The sequence below is a fragment of the Heptranchias perlo genome, chromosome 28 (genome assembly GCF_035084215.1).
Source record: "Heptranchias perlo isolate sHepPer1 chromosome 28, sHepPer1.hap1, whole genome shotgun sequence".
Taxonomy (NCBI): Eukaryota; Metazoa; Chordata; class Chondrichthyes; order Hexanchiformes; family Hexanchidae; genus Heptranchias; species Heptranchias perlo.
Genome location: NC_090352.1, coordinates 9,565,254 through 9,585,247, shown reverse-complemented (window position 1 = coordinate 9,585,247; position 19,994 = coordinate 9,565,254). Strand labels below are relative to the sequence as shown.

The 19,994-nt window shown below is 45.0% G+C and overlaps 1 protein-coding gene across 1 annotated transcript in view; it reads left to right on the top strand.

The window, feature by feature from the left end:
• The window catches only part of clip2 (CAP-GLY domain containing linker protein 2), a 142,199-nt gene that overhangs the window by 34,445 nt on the left and 87,760 nt on the right, over positions 1–19,994 (top strand). Inside the window, exon 3 of the mRNA XM_068008033.1 lies at positions 13,006–13,553. Coding sequence (XP_067864134.1) covers positions 13,006–13,553 — 548 coding nt within the window. The remainder of the gene's footprint in view (positions 1–13,005; positions 13,554–19,994) is intronic.

Sequence of the window (19,994 nt, the reverse complement as noted above, 5' to 3'; positions counted from 1 at the left end):
AGTTTAAAGGGTGGATTTTGTAATCTTTTATTTGCAAGGCAAGCAATAGGAAGCAAATTGTCTGATTTCACCTCCCCCACATGTTTTGTTTATGACATTGAACAAGTTCCAGTATGACACAAGAAAGAATAATCTGAAAAGGAAATGGCTTGGTGTTTTGGAATCTTTGGTTCAGCCTAGTAATGAGTAGGTTTATTGTGGTGTTTGAGTGCTGGATATTGACATTAAGTCTTGCTCCTAAATACGCCCTGTTAGGAAACCCTAAAGGTCTAGTCGCAGATGGCAGCCTAACAGCGCAATGCACAGATGTACTAACTTGCTATTTCTGGAAGGTAGGTTGTTTATCTTAATTCAGCCCATTAGGGGCAGAATTGAGCAGGTGCATAGCATGCAGAGTGAGAGAGGAGAGGAGTGGACTCATTGGCTGACACAGTAGTGTCAATAGACTCTTGGAAAAAAGTAAAGCCAAGCTTAAATATAATCCAGTGCCGAGGTGGGTAGATGTACTGTCACTGGGCTTATGCACACTAGGAAATTCTGAGTTATGCTGATCTTAGTTAGGGTTGTGATAGGGCTCAGTGACACTGGACTGGGAGTGGGGAATCGGTCAGGATTTCCCACTCCTGATTGTCATCCAGTGACTCCTGGTGGAAAGTGTGTGGATGTTGAGTGAGAACCGGATAAGGTTTGGCTGTGATTCTAACTGTCCTCAAATACCTTGTTGACACTACTGTCTAGAATGACGCTCCCAGTGCCCACTGAACTGTGCCGTAGCAAGAGGTGGGGAGAAAATTGGAAGAAATAAGATGGAATCTGTCTCTTATTATCAAAAACCTAACTTATGTTTAATCAGTGCCCATGTTTCTGTAGGTTTGCTTCTCAGTGAATTAACCCAGTCTCTGCAGCTTGATTAATGGGACTCTATCCATCTAACTGCAGAAGGGGAAAGGTGATGGGGAACTGACCAACAGACGCTAATTTTATTGTCTCAGCAGTCACCATATGTTATTCTACAGGGAATGTTAATGCAGGAAATGGAGTGAAATGGCATAGTCAGACAGGGATTGTCCTTTGAAAGATTTGAATTGGGATTTTGTGCTGTAGGAATAATGGGAACAGAATTGGGATTCCTCCATTTCTACCAGGGAGATGGAGTACAGAGGAGTATTTACTGGAGCTGCTGCTTCTCCTTATTAACCCATTCCTACAAGAAGAACAACCAATTTTGTAATTCAGATGTTTCCTCCTCTTTCCCCCCTCCCCTCCCCCTGATGTTGCTGTGGTTACTGAGTTGGGGAGTGCAGTTGAGGCTGGAGCTTCATGCAGTTCCGAGCTATTTTTAGAAGCTAGTTCAGCATCCTAAACGGCTTTGTTTGTTTTGCTACAACAGCAGAGATTGAGGTGCTGGACACTGAGCTTGTGTTTTACTAATGGAGCCATCCTTTGCTGTGCTGCTCCTGCAGTCGAGATGTCAGCACTGGGCAGGCAGAGTGGAGGTCAGCGCTATTTGTTAACAAATGCATTATTCAGAGTTGCAGATTTTACTTGCAGCAGAGGGGTATCTGGAGAATGGCCATGTGGTGTGTGCTGACGTGCGTGGCAGAGCTGAAACGAATAGCTGAGTGGGTTACAAGCCAGTCATGCATCAGAGCTTCCATATGTGAGGACATAAGCCTTGAGAGTAAAACTTGATGAATTTGTCAACTTGATGAAAATCCTGAAGGATGTCTATGAATCAGGATATATTTGTATAAAAGAGAGAATTCTTTAAATTTAAAAAAACCTGAAGTGAACAGTATTGCGGCAGGTGACTTAAACACTTCCCTAAATCCCTCCTTGTCTCCATGGACATCTCCTCCCTTAAAACCCTCCTTAATACTCACCTCTCTGGCCATGATTTTGATCACTTCTCCTTTGGCTCAGCATTTGTTTCTCCTCATGCCTCTGTGAAGTGTGTTGGGATGTTTTTCTATGTTAAAGGTGTAAGTTGGTTGCTGTGAAATGGCATCAGAGACCAGGGTGATGCTTATGAATTATGATATGGTGGATGGGAGCAAGAAAGGGGCAAGATCTTAAAACTTTCCTCACTGCTCAAGAATGAAGAGAGTGTCTGCTGCTTCCTCACAGCACTTGTGCTCATTCAAAATATTTATGGCAGTGCACCTGTACAGATGTGCGCGATGGTCATGATGTTTAGTGGCCTGTCCCTAGCAGAAAAGGAAATTGCCCTTTCTCTGACTTGGCATGGAAGAATTCAAGGCCACCAAGCGGAGGATGGGGAGGTGGAAGAAACATTGCAGCATCAAACTGAGACATCAGCAGGGGAGAAGAGCCATGGGCCTGGGTGTTGTGGATGGCTGGTGAGAGCGGATACCTATACTTCTTAGATTGTGAGACATTGGGATTTTAAATGCTGGTGGCACAGGCCTCTTTTATTGGATGCTGATTGATGAAACCTTATGCTTAATTGAGATCATAAAAGCCAAAATGTTTCCATTCTGCAGTAGCTTTTTCTGTGCAATACAACATGGAGAAGGAAGCCTGGATGATCTCAGACCTACTCAGGGCCTGAATAAGGCCCTCGTCTCAAGGCTGTAGCATTGATGTATTAGAATGAAAATTTGGAAGGCTTTGTGGGAAATGCAGAAAGAGGCCATTCAGTTCACACCTGTACATCCTCCTCCATAACATCTCCACCCCTGCCTCAGCTCATGTGCTGTGAAACCCTCATCCGTGCATTTGTTACCTCTAGACTTGACTATTCCAATGCTCTCCTGGCCGGCCTCCTATCTTCCACCCCCCATAAACTTGAGCTCATTCAAAACTCTGCTACCCATATCCTAACTCTCACCCCTGTGCTGGTTCGGGAACACCTCGATTTTTAAAATTCTCATCCTTGTTTTCAAATCCCTCCATGGCCTCACCCCTCCTTAACCCTGTAACTTCCTCCAGTCCTACAACCCTTCGAGATCTCTGCGCTCTTCCAATTCTTGCCTCTTGCACATCCTAGATTTTAATTGCTCCACTATTGGCAGCCGTGCCTTCAGCTGCCTAGACCCTAAGCTCTGGAATTCCCTCCCTCCGCCTCTCCTCCTTAAAACCTACCTCTTTGACTATGCTTTTGGACCCCTGTCCTAATAACTCCTTATGTGGCTTGGTGTCAAATTTTGTTTGATAATGCTCCTGTGAAGAGCCTTGGAACATTTTTATTACGTTAAAGGTGCTATATAAATGCAAGTTGTTTTGTTGTACTGACTCTCAAAAGAGCTATCCATACTTTGCTGCCCTTTCCCACAAACCCTTTTAAATTTTCCTTCTAATGTGTCCATGTTTTATGATGACAGCATCATCAGCAATGTTAAGGCAAAGTAACCACCCCCTTCTCAATTGCTCCATGGTGGCTGAGGATGCCAGTCGACAGCCATAATTGGATTCCAGCATAATGTTGGACCTCCTTGCCACTGCTTGGTCCAAGGTCGGTCTGCCCATTGTTATTAGCTGGCACAAAGCAGGTATCACTGAAAATAACAATTTGCAGAGTATTGATTTGGGATCAGAAGACCCAGCTGCTGATGTTTCTAGCCCTGAACATCTTTTGGAGCACCTTAGAGTTATTTAATGTGCCTGCTGAAATGGAATTTGAGATACATGTGACAAACAATGATCAAGTAATCTGCAGCGAGGTGCAGTTTGACTGACAGTTCGCAGCACAAGTCAGGCCAGTATATTGAGGTGACAGAAGATGATGAGAATGTCTCCCCTGTGATGAAGCCACCAAGGCAATGTTGGACAGCCTGGAGACTCCAGGCCTCTTCCTGAAGAAATGGCAGTACACTTCCTGTCCATCACTGAGACTGCTTGTTTCCACCTCCACAACATTGCCCACCTCCTCCCCATTGCCACTAAAACCCTTATACATGCCTTGGTCAACTCCAATTCTGTTGCTCATATCCTGTCCCAGACTAAGTCCCACTTGCCAAACACTCCCATCTTTGCTCAACTACACTGCCCCAACATACCACATTTTAAATTCTCTTCCTATTCTCTAACCTATTGCTGTACTCTCCTTCAACCCTCCCGAATGCTCTGATTCTAGCTGCCTTTGCGTTTTGCCCCCTCGTGCAGCCCCTCTCTTTCTCGCCCACCACCTTGGTGGTAGAGCTTTGAGCTCTCTCAGCCCTGCACTGTGGAACTGCAATCCTCTTCCTGTCCACCCTGTCTCCACATTTTAAAAACCTTCCCAAACTCCATCTCTTCAGCCAAGCTTCCTATTGCCTGTCCTAATCTTGCCTTTCCTGGTTTGGTATCTGTTTCCACATCATTTACTCATGAAACACCTTGGGACATTTTTAACAGTAAAGGCTGTTAATTTATATAATAAATTATATAAATGCTGAGTGGATGATTCATCTGGGCCTCCTCCCGATATCCCCACCATCACAGAAGCCAGTCTTCAGCCAATTCGCTTCACTCTACGTGATATCAAGAAACGGCTGAGTGCACTGGATACAGTAAAGGCTATGGGCCCTGACAACATCCCGGCTGTAGTGCTGACGACTTGTGCTCCAGAACTAGTCGCGCCTCTAGCCAAGCTGTTCCAGTACAGCAACACCACTGGCATCTATCCGATAAAGTGGAAAATTGCTCGGGTATGTCCAGTCCACAAAAAGCCGGCCAAATCCAGTCTGGCCAATTACCATCCCATCAGTCTACTCTCAATCGTCAGCAAAGTGATGGAAGGTGTCGTTTACAATGCTATCAAGCGGCACTGACTCACCAATAACCTGCTTAGTTTGGGTCCTGCCAGGACCACTCGGTTCCAGATCTCATTACAGCCTTGGTCCAAACATGGACAAAAGTGCTGATTTCCAGAGGTGAGAGTGGCTGCCCTTGACATCAAGGCAGCATTTGACCGAGTGTAGCATCAAGGAGCCCTAGTAAAATTGAAGTCAATAGGAATCGGGAAAATTCTCCAGTGGTTGGAGTCAAACCTAGCACAGAGGAAGATGGTAGTGGTTGTTGGAGGCCAATCATTTCAGCCCTAGGACATCGCTGCAGGAGTTCCTCAGGGCAGTGTCCTAGGCCCAACCATCTTCAGCTGCTTCATCAATGACCTTCCCTCCATCATAAGGTCAGAAATGGGGATGTTCGCTGATTGCACAGTGTTCAGTTCCATTCGCAACCCCTCAGATAATGAAGCAGTCTGTGCCCGCATGCAGCAAGACCTGGACAACATCCAGGCTTGGGCTCAGAAGTGGCAAGTAACATTCATGCCAGGCAATGACCATCTCCAACAAAAGAGAGTCTAACCACCTCCCCTCGAAATTCAACGGTATTACCATCGCCGAGTTTCCTCACTATCAATATCCTGTGGGGTCACCATTGACCAGAAACTTAACTGGATCAGCCACATAAATACTGTGGCTACAAGAGCAGGTCAGAGGCTGGGTGTTATGCGATGAGTGACTCCCCTCCTGACTCTCCAAAGCCTTTCCACCATCTACAATGCACAAGTCAGGAGTGTGATGGAATACTCTCCACTTGCCTGGATGAGTGCAGCTCCAACAACACTCAAGAAGCTCGACACCATCCAGGACAAAGCAGCCTGCTTGGTTGGTACCCCATCCACCACCTTAAACATTCACTTCCTCCATCACCGGCACACAGTGGCTGCAGTGTGTTCCATCCACAGGATGCACTGCAGCAACTCGCCAAGGCTTCTTCAACAGCACCTCCCAAATCCGTGACCTCTACCACCTAGAAGGACAAGGGCAGCAGGCACATGGGAACAACACCACCTGCACGTTCCCTTCCAAGTCACACACCATCCCGACTTGGAAATATATTGTCGGTGGGTCAAAATCCTTGAACTCCCTCCCTAACTGTACTGTGGGGAGAACCTTCACCACACGGACTGCAGCGGTTCAAGAAGGCGGCTCATCACCACCACCTTCTCGAGGGCAATTAGGGATGGGCAATAAATGTTGGCCTTGCCAACGATGCCCACATCCCATGAATGAATAAAAATAAATAAATATGTGTAGGCGTTTGATGTGTTTGTGTTTGATTGTTGGGTTCTCTGTTTTTTACCGATTTCTTTAATTCTTGTTATGTGCAGTCAGCCATGGCTCAGTGGTGGCACTCGTGCCTCTCAGTCAGACGATTGTGGGTTCAAGCCCCATTCCAGAGACTTGAGCACATAATCTAGGCTGACACTCCAGTGCAGTGATGAGGGAGTGCTGCACTGTCGGAGATGCCGTTTTTCGGTTGAGATGTTAAACCGAGGTGCCCTCAGGATGACATGAAAGACCCCATGACGCTATTCGAAGAGGAGTAGGGGCATTCTCCTCGGTGTTATGGCCAGCATTTATCCCTCAACCAACATCACTTTTATAAAAAAAAAAGATTATCTGGTGATTTATCTCATTGCTGTTTGTGGGACCTTCCTGTGGGCACGTTGGCTGCCGCATTTCCCACATTACAACAGTGACTGCACTTCAGAAGTACTTCATTGGCTGTAAAGTGCTTTGGGACGTCCTGAAAGACGCGATATAAATGCAAGATTTTTTAAAAAACAAAGTGAGGTACTGTTTTGCGTCAAAAGAAGGAAAGCAGCCTATTTGTGTCTACGTTTTATTTTAATATACTGGACAGGATAAATAATGCACCAGTGTTCATTGGTGTGTTGTCATCTTTGAATGCTTTGTATTTTAAAATTAGAATGCTAAAGTAGAAATGTCTGGCGATGTTATCATACCAACGCTTGATGCACTCGCACTGAATCCTGCCCATTTATCTTAAATTGGTTAGTGCTTTCGTCAAAACAGCAGAGAGGGGAATTTGGGACATGTTAAGTGTTCATAGTGTAACATAGCTGACCGTAATTTCCAGCTGATTTCCAAGTCTTACATACAGGAGCTATCATAATATGAAATCTGACAGCTAATAAAATCACATTCTGTCTGCACCTTTCACACTGTAAACAGACTGTTGTGTATGATGATAAAACTGCATTTACCCAAACTCATTGGATGTAATGTCATTGACTTTGAATATAAGATGGAAACCTTGAGGTAGATCGAGGCAGTAAAGAATTTTAAATATTCTTGAGGGACAAGGTGGATAATTCGTTAATACATTCCCACTGCTGTTTTTAAAAACTAAGACTTTGATGGAAGATGTGGAGGGAGAAGGGTTTTGATCTTCTGCATTAACTGTTAGCTAAAATCCACCACTTATCCCAGTTTGTTTCCACTGTTTGGACAAATCCAGTGAATAATGTCGTGACTTTAAAGGGCACCATGCTCATTATAGTTTTTGGCAGAGCTTTGGAACACAAGAGCCGGGAAATTCCTGGGAGATGCTCCCGCTCGGCTGGTGTGACTTCGCCAGAAGTGCGGCGGAAATCCTGTTTACACACAAAATGGGGCTTCCACCACACTTCCAGCAAAATAATGCTGGCAGAGCTGAGAAATTTCCTGGGGACTTACTGAAATGGACAGTGAAGAAGTACATTTGATGTCAGTTGTGGCAAGGAGATTCCATTTCCACCCCAATGAAAGATTGATACTTTCTTATAGAGTCATAGAAGTTTACAACATGGAAACAGGCCCTTCGGCCCAACATGTCCATGTCGCCCAGTTTACACCACTAAGCTAGTCCCAATTGCCTGCACTTGGCCCATATCCCTCTATACCCATCTTACCCATGTAACTGTCCAAATGCGTTTTAAAAGACAAAATTGTACCCGCCTCTACTACTGCCTCTGGCAGCTCGTTCCAGACACTCACCGCCCTTTGAGTGAAAAAATTGCCCCTCTGGACCTTTTTGTATCTCTCCCCTCTCACCTTAAATCTATGTCCCCTCGTTATAGACTCCCCTACCTTTGGGAAAAGATTTAGACTATCTACCTTATCTATGCCCCTCATTATTTTATAGACTTCTATAAGATCACCCCTAAACCTCCTACTCTCCAGGGAAGAAAGTCTCAGTCTATCCAACCTCTCCCTATAAGTCAAACCATCAAGTCCCGGTAGCATCCTAGTAAATCTTTTCTGCACTCTTTCTAGTTTAATAATATCCTTTCTATAATAGACTGTATGAAGACTGTACTTCTTTAGTAACCAGTTTCCCAGCATCACAGCAATCAGAATCAGGAACTATAACAGTGAGTGGGTCGGTACAGTCAAATCATCAGTAGCAACTGATTGTCTAACTTCCCACTGTACCTGCTGTGCGCACACAAATTAAATGCTGGTTCATTGTATATTGTCAGATGACACAACCAAAATATGACAGGGATTTGGGGATCCTGTCCTCCAGATCCCATTTCTCCAGTCATTTGTTCTTTTGTATTCAGTGAAGCAAGGAAAATTATTTTCTTTGTAAAATGGGCTGGTTTTTGCCCACTCTGCTCTGCAAGTGACTGTTGAGAAATTGCTGTCTGACATCTTCAAGGCATCTGTGTGAGCATTTACACTTTCCATTTAGCCTGGTTACTTCAGATGGGGTGAATTTTGCCAAGGGCTGCTGCAAGAAAACCTACTGCACAATTCACTCCTGTAATGTTTTTAAATTGATGTCTAGTGATATATAAATAACCCTCTAAGCTTGAAGCCATTTATCTCGGTCATTAACCATCAGCTGTGGAGCCCTGGCTTCAAATCCTGTCTAGGGCAAAGAGACGCAGAGAGTCACATCTGTGGTTAGATATGTCGTTCCTCTAGAGCAGAATTTCCCTGCACCCATCTGTAACCTGAGGCGGGGGGGGAGCGGGGGGATTCTTTCCCTGGGCCTTCTATGTAGTCTGGTGAAAAACAGCAATTCTTCTCATCAGCTTTTACTGGTGAAATGTAGAGGGCTGTCCTCGAACTCTCTGTGGTAAGGAGATTCCATGTAGAGAATTTCAGGCAAATGCAGAACTGCCAATTGTACTTCTTCAGGTAAATGAGAACCACTGTGTATTAGGACATTGAGGATTTGGCCTGGCTTGGTTATTCCACTTGTAAAGCTCATGATTTTAGAAATTACTACTCTTATTGTTCCACATTATTGTGTTGTGCGGTAATCAAAGTGACTTAGGAAAGAAAGGGACCATGACCCTTTGACAAGGCTGGTGCATGCACCAACCTGAAAATACTTGACACAGGAATTGTGTTATGAACTCAATGTAATGTAACTGAGCTGAACTGTTCCTCGTAAGGTGCTTTTTGTCGGAGGCCCTTTGTGCACTGAGAGGATGTTCCTTTCCTATTTCAGTATCGTAGAATCATAGAAGTTACAGAACAGAAGGTGGCCACTCGGACCATTACATCTGTGCTGAAGCTAGCTGTTCACTGAGACCTATCTATTCTAATTTCATTTCACTGCCCTTTCCCTGTACGGAAAAACGTTCTTCTAATCCTGAGTCTATGCCCTCTTGTTACTAATTCACCAACCAGTAGAAACAATCTTACCCTCTCAAACCTTTCATAATCTTGAAAACTCCAAAGGTTCCCCTTTAACTTCTGTTCCAGTGAGAAAAGTCCCAATTTTTGAGTCGTCTTAACTATATAATCTTTCATTCCTGGTAGCATTCTAGTGCATCTTCCCTGTATCTCTTCCGTGGCTCTGATATCCTTCCTATAATGGGGTGCTTGCAATACTCCAACTGTAGACAACCAATGTCTTGTAGAATTCAACATCACTTGCCTTCCCTTATATTCAATATCACTCCTCTTGTGCTTATGTCGAAATCATATTTATATAAATGGACAAGAAAAGAAGTTCCAGCACAGATCCCATGGACATACCGCTACCCACATCCTGCCACCTGAAAAACACCTATTTACCCCTACTCTCTGCTTTCTGTCCACCAGCCATCCTTTTAATGCGGCTACAATTCCTTTTAATACTATGTGCCTCAAGCTCCTTAACAAATCTCTTATGTGGCATCAAATCAAATGCTTAATGAAAATCCATGTATACAGCATCCACTGCATTCCCTTTATCTATACACTCTGATTGAATTTTAGGAGGAAATCAGTCAAGCATAGCCTGTCCTTTACGAATCCATGCTGACAGTCCCTGATTAGCCCATGCACCTTCTAAGTGTTCTGGACTCTAGGGGGTCGATGTTAACCCCACCCATGATGGGGCGGGTGGGAGTCGTGGGGGGTTAAAAATTAAAAATTGCAAGATGCGATCCCAATCCGCTGCATACTCACCTGCCGCCATTTTTACGGCGGGTGGTTGTGTGACATGTATGTGTCCTGTTTGCGAGAGGTGGGACATCTCATAATATTTAAATCAGGCTCCCACAGTACAGGGTGGCCGGGTTTCTGAGGGCTCGGGAACCCGGCAGCAAAATGGAGATGGGAGCAGCCGGATGAAGCAGGGAAGTGCTTTTCCAGCACTGCTTGTGAGCCAGTAGAAGCAGGAGTGGAGTGTTTCCTCTAGCCCCCCCCCCCCCAAGCAAGCCTTCTGCCAATCACGATCAGCTGCCTCCCTCCCTCCTGATTGTCATGCTCCATCCCTCCGACACCCCCCCTACCCCCCGCCCCCAAACATGCCCTGATCTTTCCCGATTCCCAGGGACCATCCTTGACTAAGGCTGCAGCCTTCTACCGCTGGCTTTGGCAGAGATGTTTAATCATACTTGTAATGTTAGCTGCTAACACAGAATCCCCATCTTTTGATAGTCACTGCATTACTTCCAGCTGGGAGGGTAACGTGAATGTCTATGCTGCAGGTTTCTTCTAGGCACCAAGAAATAATGAGACTGCTATTCCTTAGCACGTGATGTCCGATTACACCCAGGAGGTCGCTGGCACTTTATCTACTTGTCCAAATGCATTAAAAAAATGGAACAGTAAATAGCCAAGCAGCAGGGTTTCCATGGTGTCTGGGTGTACTGATCAAAATTTATGCAGCCTTGTGCAATGCCATGCCACATTTAAATCACAAAGACCATCTTTGGATGAACATGGAAATTGAATGTGATGTCCAAAATATGATATATACAATTGCCAACCTCATGCAATCAACCTAAAATTACTTTTCAGCCGATGCACACTCCTATCTGTCATTTTGGCTGGCTCCTAGATGTTTACTCACATTGAGGTAAGACTAATTGCCCTATAATTCCCCTTTCAAAAATAGGGTTGTAACATTTTCTACTGAGCAATCCACTGCCAAAATTACCAATTCTAAAGATTTTTAGAAAATTATAGTTAATGCCTCTTGTCATTTTCCCAACCTCCTCCTGTATTCTGGAATGGATACCATCTGGGCGTGGGGACTTTTTTCAACTTTTAATTCCATTTAAATTTTTAGTTTCCTTTTGAATCAATCTTGTGTCAGCCGTGGCTCAGCAGTAGCACTCTCCCCCTCTGAGTCAGAAGGTTGTTGGTTAAAGTCCCACTCCACAGACTTGAACACAAAATCTAGGCTGACGCTCCAGTACAGTACTGTCAGAAATTACATCTTTCGGATGAGATGTTAAATCGATGCCCCATCTGCCTTATCCGGTAAATATAAGTGATCCTATGGCACTATATTGAAGGAGAGCAGAGGAATTCTCCCTGGTGCCCTGGTCAATATTTATCCCTCAACCAACATCACTAAATCTGATTATCTGGTCATTATCTTGTTTGTGGGACCTTGCTGTGCGCAAATTGGCTGCCGTGTTTCCTACATTACGACAGTGACTACACTTCAAAAGTACTTCATCGGCTGTAAAGCGCTTTGGGACATCCTGTGATTGTGAAAGGTGGTATATAAATGCAAATGTTTTCTTTCTTTGAATATATACCTCCAATATTTATCCTCCTCAGGTACTCGACTTCCATCTTTCTCGTTATATTATTTAACGGGCAGTTGAAAAGACTATCTGTAATCACCAGGTATTGTTCTGTGATTTATAAATGCGAAGGGTTCGAGGATTTCTTGACATTCACCTGAGGAAGGAGGAAGCCTCCGAAAGCTTGTGAATTTTAAAATAAAATTGTTGGACTATAACTTGGTGTTGTAAAATTGTTTACAATTGTCAACCCCAGTCCATCACCGGCATCTTCACATCTTTCTCATTAAACATTGAGGAAAAATCCTTAATAAGCATCTGACATTATCTCATTCTTCTTCATCTTTAAGTGGTCCACCCACTCTGACTACTTTTGTTTATTTGACCTCTTGCTATTTCCTTTCATGTTGATTTCTAACATACCCTCTCTTAGCTTCCCAATCATTTTTTGCTTCTCTTCTATATATTTTTATATCTATCATTGTTTTATTTGCTGTTGTCCTCTCTCTATTTACTACTACTTTGTTCCAGCAACTTTGTCCTCTTGTGGACTAGGGTCACTGCAGTCCAGACATATTTGCAGGATTGTTTTCAAGATGGTATTATCTTCTTGCTGGCAATCTCTTCCCTGACCACTGGCAATATTGGGTGAGAATGGCCTGGATAGATTCACTGTTCTATTTTCCCCCTCTCCTTATCATCGGAGGAAGTGCCACTCTACAATGCCCCTCCCTCCCAGGCACCGATCCCCAGTGCCTATCCTCTACCCAGTGCCCCACCCTAGTGACTTTCCCTTCCCTAGCACTCTATCTCAAACTTTCCTCTCCCCAGTGCTCTGTTTTACATCTTTTCACGCTTTAGTCGGCCCTTCTCAGATTCTCAGCACTTGTGTTCCTCAGTAGCTCATTTTTCCTCATATCCTTGGCATCACACCTTACCTCACCTCAATGCTCACCCCACTTGCCCATTGTTGCTGAGGTCAGAACTTCCACTGTGCAACATTATGGGAATGAAATCCATTATTAGTCTGTGGTACAGCACATTCCCAGACTGCTACGTTGGTTTGTGCATGTTGTGGTTTCCTTATGCAATATCTGTACTAATAAGTACTGTACTGTTTACTCATTTATCATGTGATTCTTAATGACCACCTATATGAAATGGTGGGTAATGGGTTTGTCCCTTGAAAACTGATTAGCTCTTTTATTTTTCCTGCTGGTTTTTAGGTTCCCCCTTGCACAAGCAAGCATCGGTACCCACGTCTGGTGACAAATTGGCATCAAAAAGTGCCGAGGTGGGAGATGACTGCATTGGGGATTTTGCCATTGGGGAGCGTATCTGGGTGAATGGCGTGAAGCCTGGCATCATACAATTCCTTGGGGAAACACAATTCGCTCCAGGAAAGTGGGCAGGAGTTGTCCTCGATGAGCCTGTGGGCAAGAATGATGGATCGGTCGGGGGCGTACGGTACTTCGAATGCGAAGCTTTACGAGGCATTTTCACAAGACCCTCGAAGCTGGCACTCCTCCCCTCGAGTGACGGTGCTGGAAGTGATGCCCATTCAGGAGAGTCAATAACATTTCCAGTCCCCGCCTCTCATCATGGCACTGCCACCCCACCACTCTCAACTCAACGCATCAACTGCACAATCCCTCTGAGGGAAAGCATTTTGAACAGTTCCATGAAGACTGGGAATGAGTCGGGATCAAACCTGTCTGACAGCGGATCTGTAAAGAAAGGTGATAAAGACTTGAGAATTGGGGATCGAGTTCTGGTAAGTTCTTTTATTCCTGGTCCTAAGACGACATTATTTGATAGACTCCGGACCAGTAGATTGTCAAAATTGTTGATAACAGCTTTGGGCAACAGGGCCAATTTCAGACAGTGTGGGTTTAACAGCACAATGTGGAGATTTCTTGTACATTGTAGTTTCCCAGCCACAGCTTCCCCCAGTCTGTAATGCTACCAGAAGGATCGCCACCTGTTCCGATGTACTTCTTTCTCAAGGCAAGATCTGCTATTGTTTCCTTTTATGTTTCAAGCCCTTTGCTGCGGTAACATTTAGCTTGTGGTTGTTCACCAATACTCGATTTGGAGTTTGTCCATTTCAGTACGGAGAAAACTTGAAGCTCCCGCACTGTGCAGGCTGACCTCTTTTCCCAAACATCATCTCCTTATTTTTTTGGTTAACTTCATGCCAGTGCTCTTTATTTTTGATCACCCGGTGTGCGGAGGGGCGAGCATTTCTGAGAACCTCCTGGGCCTGCTCCTGGACCTGGGCTGAAACCACCATGCAGGATACGTTTGGTCACAGGGGAGAGTTGCTCCTACTGTTTGCCCCTTCTCCAAGCCCCAGTGCGCACCAGGGTGACCTTGGGGCAAGATCGTGTGGTGTCCACCGATTCCCTTCGGTGACTGATGGACATTGGTAGTCTCATAAACAATGAGAATGAAATCGCCATATTAGGAACATAGGAACATGAGTAGGCCATTCAGCCCCTCATGCCTGCTCCACCATTTGATAAGATCATGGCTGATCTTTGATCTAACTCCATATACCTGCCTTTGGCCCATATCCCTTAATACCTTTGGTTGCCAAAAAGCTATCTATCTCACATTTAAATTTAGCAATTGAGCTAGTATCAATTGCCGTTTGCGGAAGAGAGTTCTAAACTTCTACCACCCTTTGTGTGTAGAAATGTTTTCTAATCTCGCTCCTGAAAGGTCTGACTCTAATTTTTAGACTGTGCCCCCTACTCCTAAAATCCCCAACCAGCGGAAATAGTTTCTCTCTATCCACCCTATCTGTTCCCCTTAATATCTTATAAACTTCGATCAGATCACCCCTTAACCTTCTAAACTCCAGAGAATACAACCCCAATTTGTGTAATTTCGCCTCGTAACTTAACCCTTGAAGTCCGGGTATCATTCTAGTAATCCTACGCTGCACTCCCTCCAAGGCCAATATGTCCTTCCAAAGGTGCGGTGCCCAGAACTGCTCACAGTACTCCAGGTGCGGTCTAACCAGGGTTTTGTATAGCTGCAGCATAACTTCTGCCCCCTTGTACTCTAGTCCTCTAGATATAAAGGCCAACATTCCATTAGCCGCCTTGATTATTTTCTGCACGTGTTCATGACACTTCAATGATCTATGTACCTGAACCCCTAAGTCCCTTTGGACATCCACTGTTTTTAACTTTTTAACATTTAGAAAGTACCCTGTTCTATCCTTTTTTGATCCAAAGTGGATGACCTCACATTTGTCTATATTGAATTCCATTTGCCACAGTTTTGCCCATTCACCTAATCTATCAATATCACTTTGTAATTTTATGTTTTCATCTACACTGCTTACAATGCCACCAATCTTTGTGTCATGGGAAAACTTAGATATGAGACTTTCTATGCCTTCATCTAAGTCGTTAATAAATATTGTGAATAATTGAGGCCCCAAGACAGATCCCTGCGGGACTCCACTAGTCACATCCTGTCAATGTGAGTACCTACCATTATCCCTACTCTCTGTCACCTTTCGCTCAGCCAACTTCCTAACCAAGTCCGTACTTTTCCCTCGATTCCATGGGCTTCTATACTTCTATGCATGTTTAGTTGATCGGGTGTTGTTTCATTTTAGTGGTGCCCTTCTCCTGGGAGGAGGCACTTGTCAAGATATTTGTTCCAGTGGTATTGGTCTAGCTGAAGGCCTCTGCGGCCCACACACCTTCCTGTTTCTGGCAGGACCCGAATTGTAATATGTAAATTGAGGTCCAATAACGTAAGTAGCACCCTGACACTCTGCCCATTGGTACCAGGTATTGAGTGGCCTAACCTGTGGTCGTTGAAGGGACCGCTCCAAATCCAGGTAAGTTTCTGGTTTTTTAAAGAATTTTGTGGGACCAGGAGAAGCCAAAATCTGGACACGTGCTGCTGGCTTGTCCATGTGATTTTCTCTTTTCTTTCCCCCCCCCACTCCCACCCCGCCGGTGGTTGCTCCTCCCTCTTGCAGGAAAAACCTCTGGCTTGGCTCTGAGGAGATGCCACTGAATTTCCTGGCCACTCCAATTGGTGAGCTACCTGTGAACACAGGCTCAGTGCTTGCCGATTAAATGTAAACGAGGCCCAACTCTCCAAATGGCTCGGGCCTCACACTGAAGTCATCAGGTGGGTGCCCCCGGGTTAATATCAACCCCTAGGTGTCAAACTCGTATTTCTGTGTCTCATAGTTTAGAACAAAAAGTATGAAGAAACAAAAGTTAACACAAGAGCCAGAATGTGTTTGCAACATATAAGATTGTAAGAGGGCTTGACAGGGTAGATGCTGAGAGGATGTTTCCCCAAGCATGAGGGTCTAGAACTAGGGGACATAGTCTCAGGATAAGGGGTCGGCCATTTAGGACTGAGATGAGAAAGAATTTCTTCACTCAGAGGATTGTGAATCTTTGGAATTCTCCACCCCAATGGGCTGTGGATGCTCAGTTGCTGAGTATATTCAGGACTGAGATTGATAGATTTTTGGACTCTAAGGGAATCAAGAGATATGGGGATTGGGCGGGAAAGTAGATTTGAGGTCGAAGATCAGCCATGATCATATTGAATGGCAGAGCAGGCTCGGGGCTGTATGGCCTACTCCTGCTCCTATTTCTTATGTTCTCAATGTCTAACCTCTGAGTGACCATAACAATCTCACTTTTTTTTTTAAAAGCCAGCATTTATCCTGCGGTCTGAAGAGCAATTGAACTCTGACCTCACCCAGCGTTTACCTAACAGCAATTAGTTTGTGGCCATAACAGCTTCACTTTTTAGCAGCATAATAATACATTCTGCATGACATAGTATAACATGGTCCTTGTGCACCAGGAAATCATTCAATTAACTATGATCCACTAGTAATATGGTGAAAATGGTACATCTAGCATTTATCTCTGCCCATTCATACTTCAGGAGTCATGCATGCAATTTTTTTATCTCACTCCAAAAGGGTATTCAAAAATAGATAGAAAGCCAATCATTTGCAGCACACTCCACAGGAACAGAAAATACCTTATTAACACAGGAGCCAGAATGTCTGTAGTAAAGGCAAAGCAGGGTTCTAACCGGCAGCCTTAAAGGGGCGATTACATTGGCCTAATCCACTGTTTATTTAAAAGTAATTAAACTTTATGGCTTTAAAGGGACATATCAGAATAATATATTGCACATTATCTGCTGCGGGCCTGGAATTTCCAGCATTTTTATATGCGTAAACCGGGTTTCTGCCTGACTTCCGGCGAAGTTACGACGACGGAGCGGGAGCAGCTCCAAGGAAATTCTGAGGCGTAATATTTCTGTCCTGAAACATTGCATATCTGACTCACCAGAAGCAACACCAGGGGGTCGATTTTAGGATGGCCGAGCGGGCGCATTGGGGGCGGGGTGGGGGGTGCTCGTAAAATCGGGGAATCTCGGAGCAGGTCCGGATCCCGGCTCCAACCCGCCCACTTCCGGGTTTCCCAGTGACGCGTTCGGGTGCACGCACAGCTCCCGCATGCGGGACTCCCACTGGCAATTAAAGCCGGCGGGATGACAATTTAAATACTTACTTACCTCGTTGAGGTCCTTGACAGACCTCATTGACAGGAGATTTTGGCAGGGGTTCAATTTTCATGGATCCTCAGTGTGTTTCCCGTGCTGTGGGAAACACTCCCTGTTTAAGCAGACGTGTTTCAGCCAGCATCCAGTGGGAGATGCAAAGGATTTTTTGACAGTTGGGGGGAAAACCTCATTTATTGCAGCAGAGCACTCTGTCACTTCAGACAAAGTTTTGGCTGCAACACCTTTGTCTTTCCACTCAAAATTATTAATTTATACCCTAAATTCTGCTGTGCAAACGCACTTACCTACTTTGCGGACCCCCTCAAATTCATCACTTCATCCGAGGACAAACAACATCACCAGCCTCGCCAGGCACGCCGTCCACCTCCGCCACGTGGAGCTCCACAACACAATGCTGCGCCACAGGCACCTGCACAAAATAGTCGTGCAAATACACATACACCCACTATAGGGTGACCCAATGGGTGGCATCAAGTGTGGGTGTTCATGGAGAACCTCATGAAAGGGACTTATTGCATAAGCCAGTCAAGAATGGCCAAGATGTGGCAGTAGTGGTGACAATATAATATTTAATGTGAGTTGAACCAAAATCAAATATAAATAAAAAACATGACAAACAGTCTTGTGCATCTCCTTTGTGCTCACGAAACCTTTCCTTACGCTTCCTACTACTCATACGTGATGCACCCCCTGTGGCTGCAGCAGAGGTAGTGGCAGGTTGGATGAGGGTGACCGTGAAAGAGATGCATCAGAGGGTGAGTATGAGACAGAGCCATGAGATTGTATGAGGATTGGGTTGAGTGGTAGTGATGGGACGAGTACTGGGGAGGTGAGTAAGTGCAGGTGAATTGAGGATGGGGTTTGAGTGGGTGTGAGGAGTGACGTGATAGAGTAGTGTTGGCAGTGCAGAAGGAGTTGTGGGGTGGGGGCAGTGATGTGGAAGACGGAGTGTAGGAGAATGAGTAAGTGTACTCGCTTTGGCTGACCTAGTTAGGTCATTGAAGCGCCTCCTGCACTGGATCCAGGAGCTGGATATGTTGCAGATGCTGCTGACCTCCTCTGCCACCCCGAGCCAGGCCTTCTTGGTGGCAGAGGCAGGCCACTTCCTCCAGTCCTGGGAGTAGCCTTTCCCCTGGGCTGCTCCATGCTGTAATTTTGGCTGTTTGCTGCAGGAGCAGCACTGGAAGACTGCCCCTTTAAATAGGGCTCCTCCAGCTGACATAAGAACATAAGAAATAGGAGCAGGAGTAGGCCAATCGGCCCCTCGAGCCTGCTCCGCCATTCAATAAGATCATGGCTGATCTGATCCTAACCTCAAATCTAAATTCAAGTCCAATTTCCTGCCCGCTCCCCGTAACCCCTAATTCCCTTTACTTCTAGGAAACTTTCTATTTCTGTTTTAAATTTATTCAATGATGTAGCTTCCACAGCTTCCTGGGGCAACAAATTCCACAGACCTACTACCCTCTGAGTGAAGAAGTTTCTCCTCATCTCAGCTTTGAAAGAGCAGCCCCTTATTCTAAGATTATGCCCCCTAGTTCTAGTTTCACCCATCCTTGGGAACATCCTTACCGCATCCACCCGATCAAGCCCCTTCACAATCTTATATGTTTCAATAAGATCGGCTCTCATTCTTCTGAACTCCAATGAGTAGAGTCCCAATCTACTCAACCTCTCCTCATATGTCCGCCCCCTCATCCCTGGGATTAACCGAGTGAACCTTCTTTGTACTGCCTCGAGAGCAAGTTTGTCTTTTCTTAAGTATGGAGACCAAAACTGTATGCAGTATTCCAGGTGCAGTCTCACCAATACCTTATATAACTGCAGCAATACCTCCCTGTTTTTATATTCTATCCCCCTAGCAATAAAAGCCAACATTCCGTTGGCCTTCTTGATCACCTGCTGCACCTGCATACTAACTTTTTGATTTTCTTGCACTAGGACCCCCAGATCCCTTTGTACTGCAGTACTTTCCAGTCTCTCGCCATTAAGATAATAACTTGCTCTCTGATTTTTCCTGCCAAAGTGCATAACCTCACATTTTCCAATATTGTATTGCATCTGCCAAATCTGTCACATCTGACAGCCTGTGATGCAGGTGCGCTGTCCGCCCACTGCGCAGGTTTCCAACGGGAAACCCGGAAGCCACGCACCCAGTCAACCCCCCCCCCCCGCTGCTGCCAACCCACCTCCCTGGTAATATCAGGGCCCAGATGTCACACTTCAGATTTTGTTACAGATGCAAAAACAATCTTGAAATACTGGGTGCTTTTGACTCTCAGCCTGAAGCTGATGAGCACATTCCGAACTGCAAAATTCCTTGATCAAACAACAATTAAATTCGGGGCTTTTTTCTGAGCCTCGGTTCACTTAGCGACAATTAGACTTTGTGGCTTTGAAGGGATAGAATTTAATCTAAGCAGAATAATACATTGCACACCATATGGTATAGCACTCCTGTCCTCAATGAACAGCGCACCTTGACATCTTACAATGAGCAATGCCACAGAAGATCTGCTAGTGTAGGTATTTTACAATGTTTCTTTGAGCACGCATTTTGTCCAGCACCCGCTGGGCATCAATATTTATTGCAGATACAATATTCTTAAAAGGCAAGAAAGTC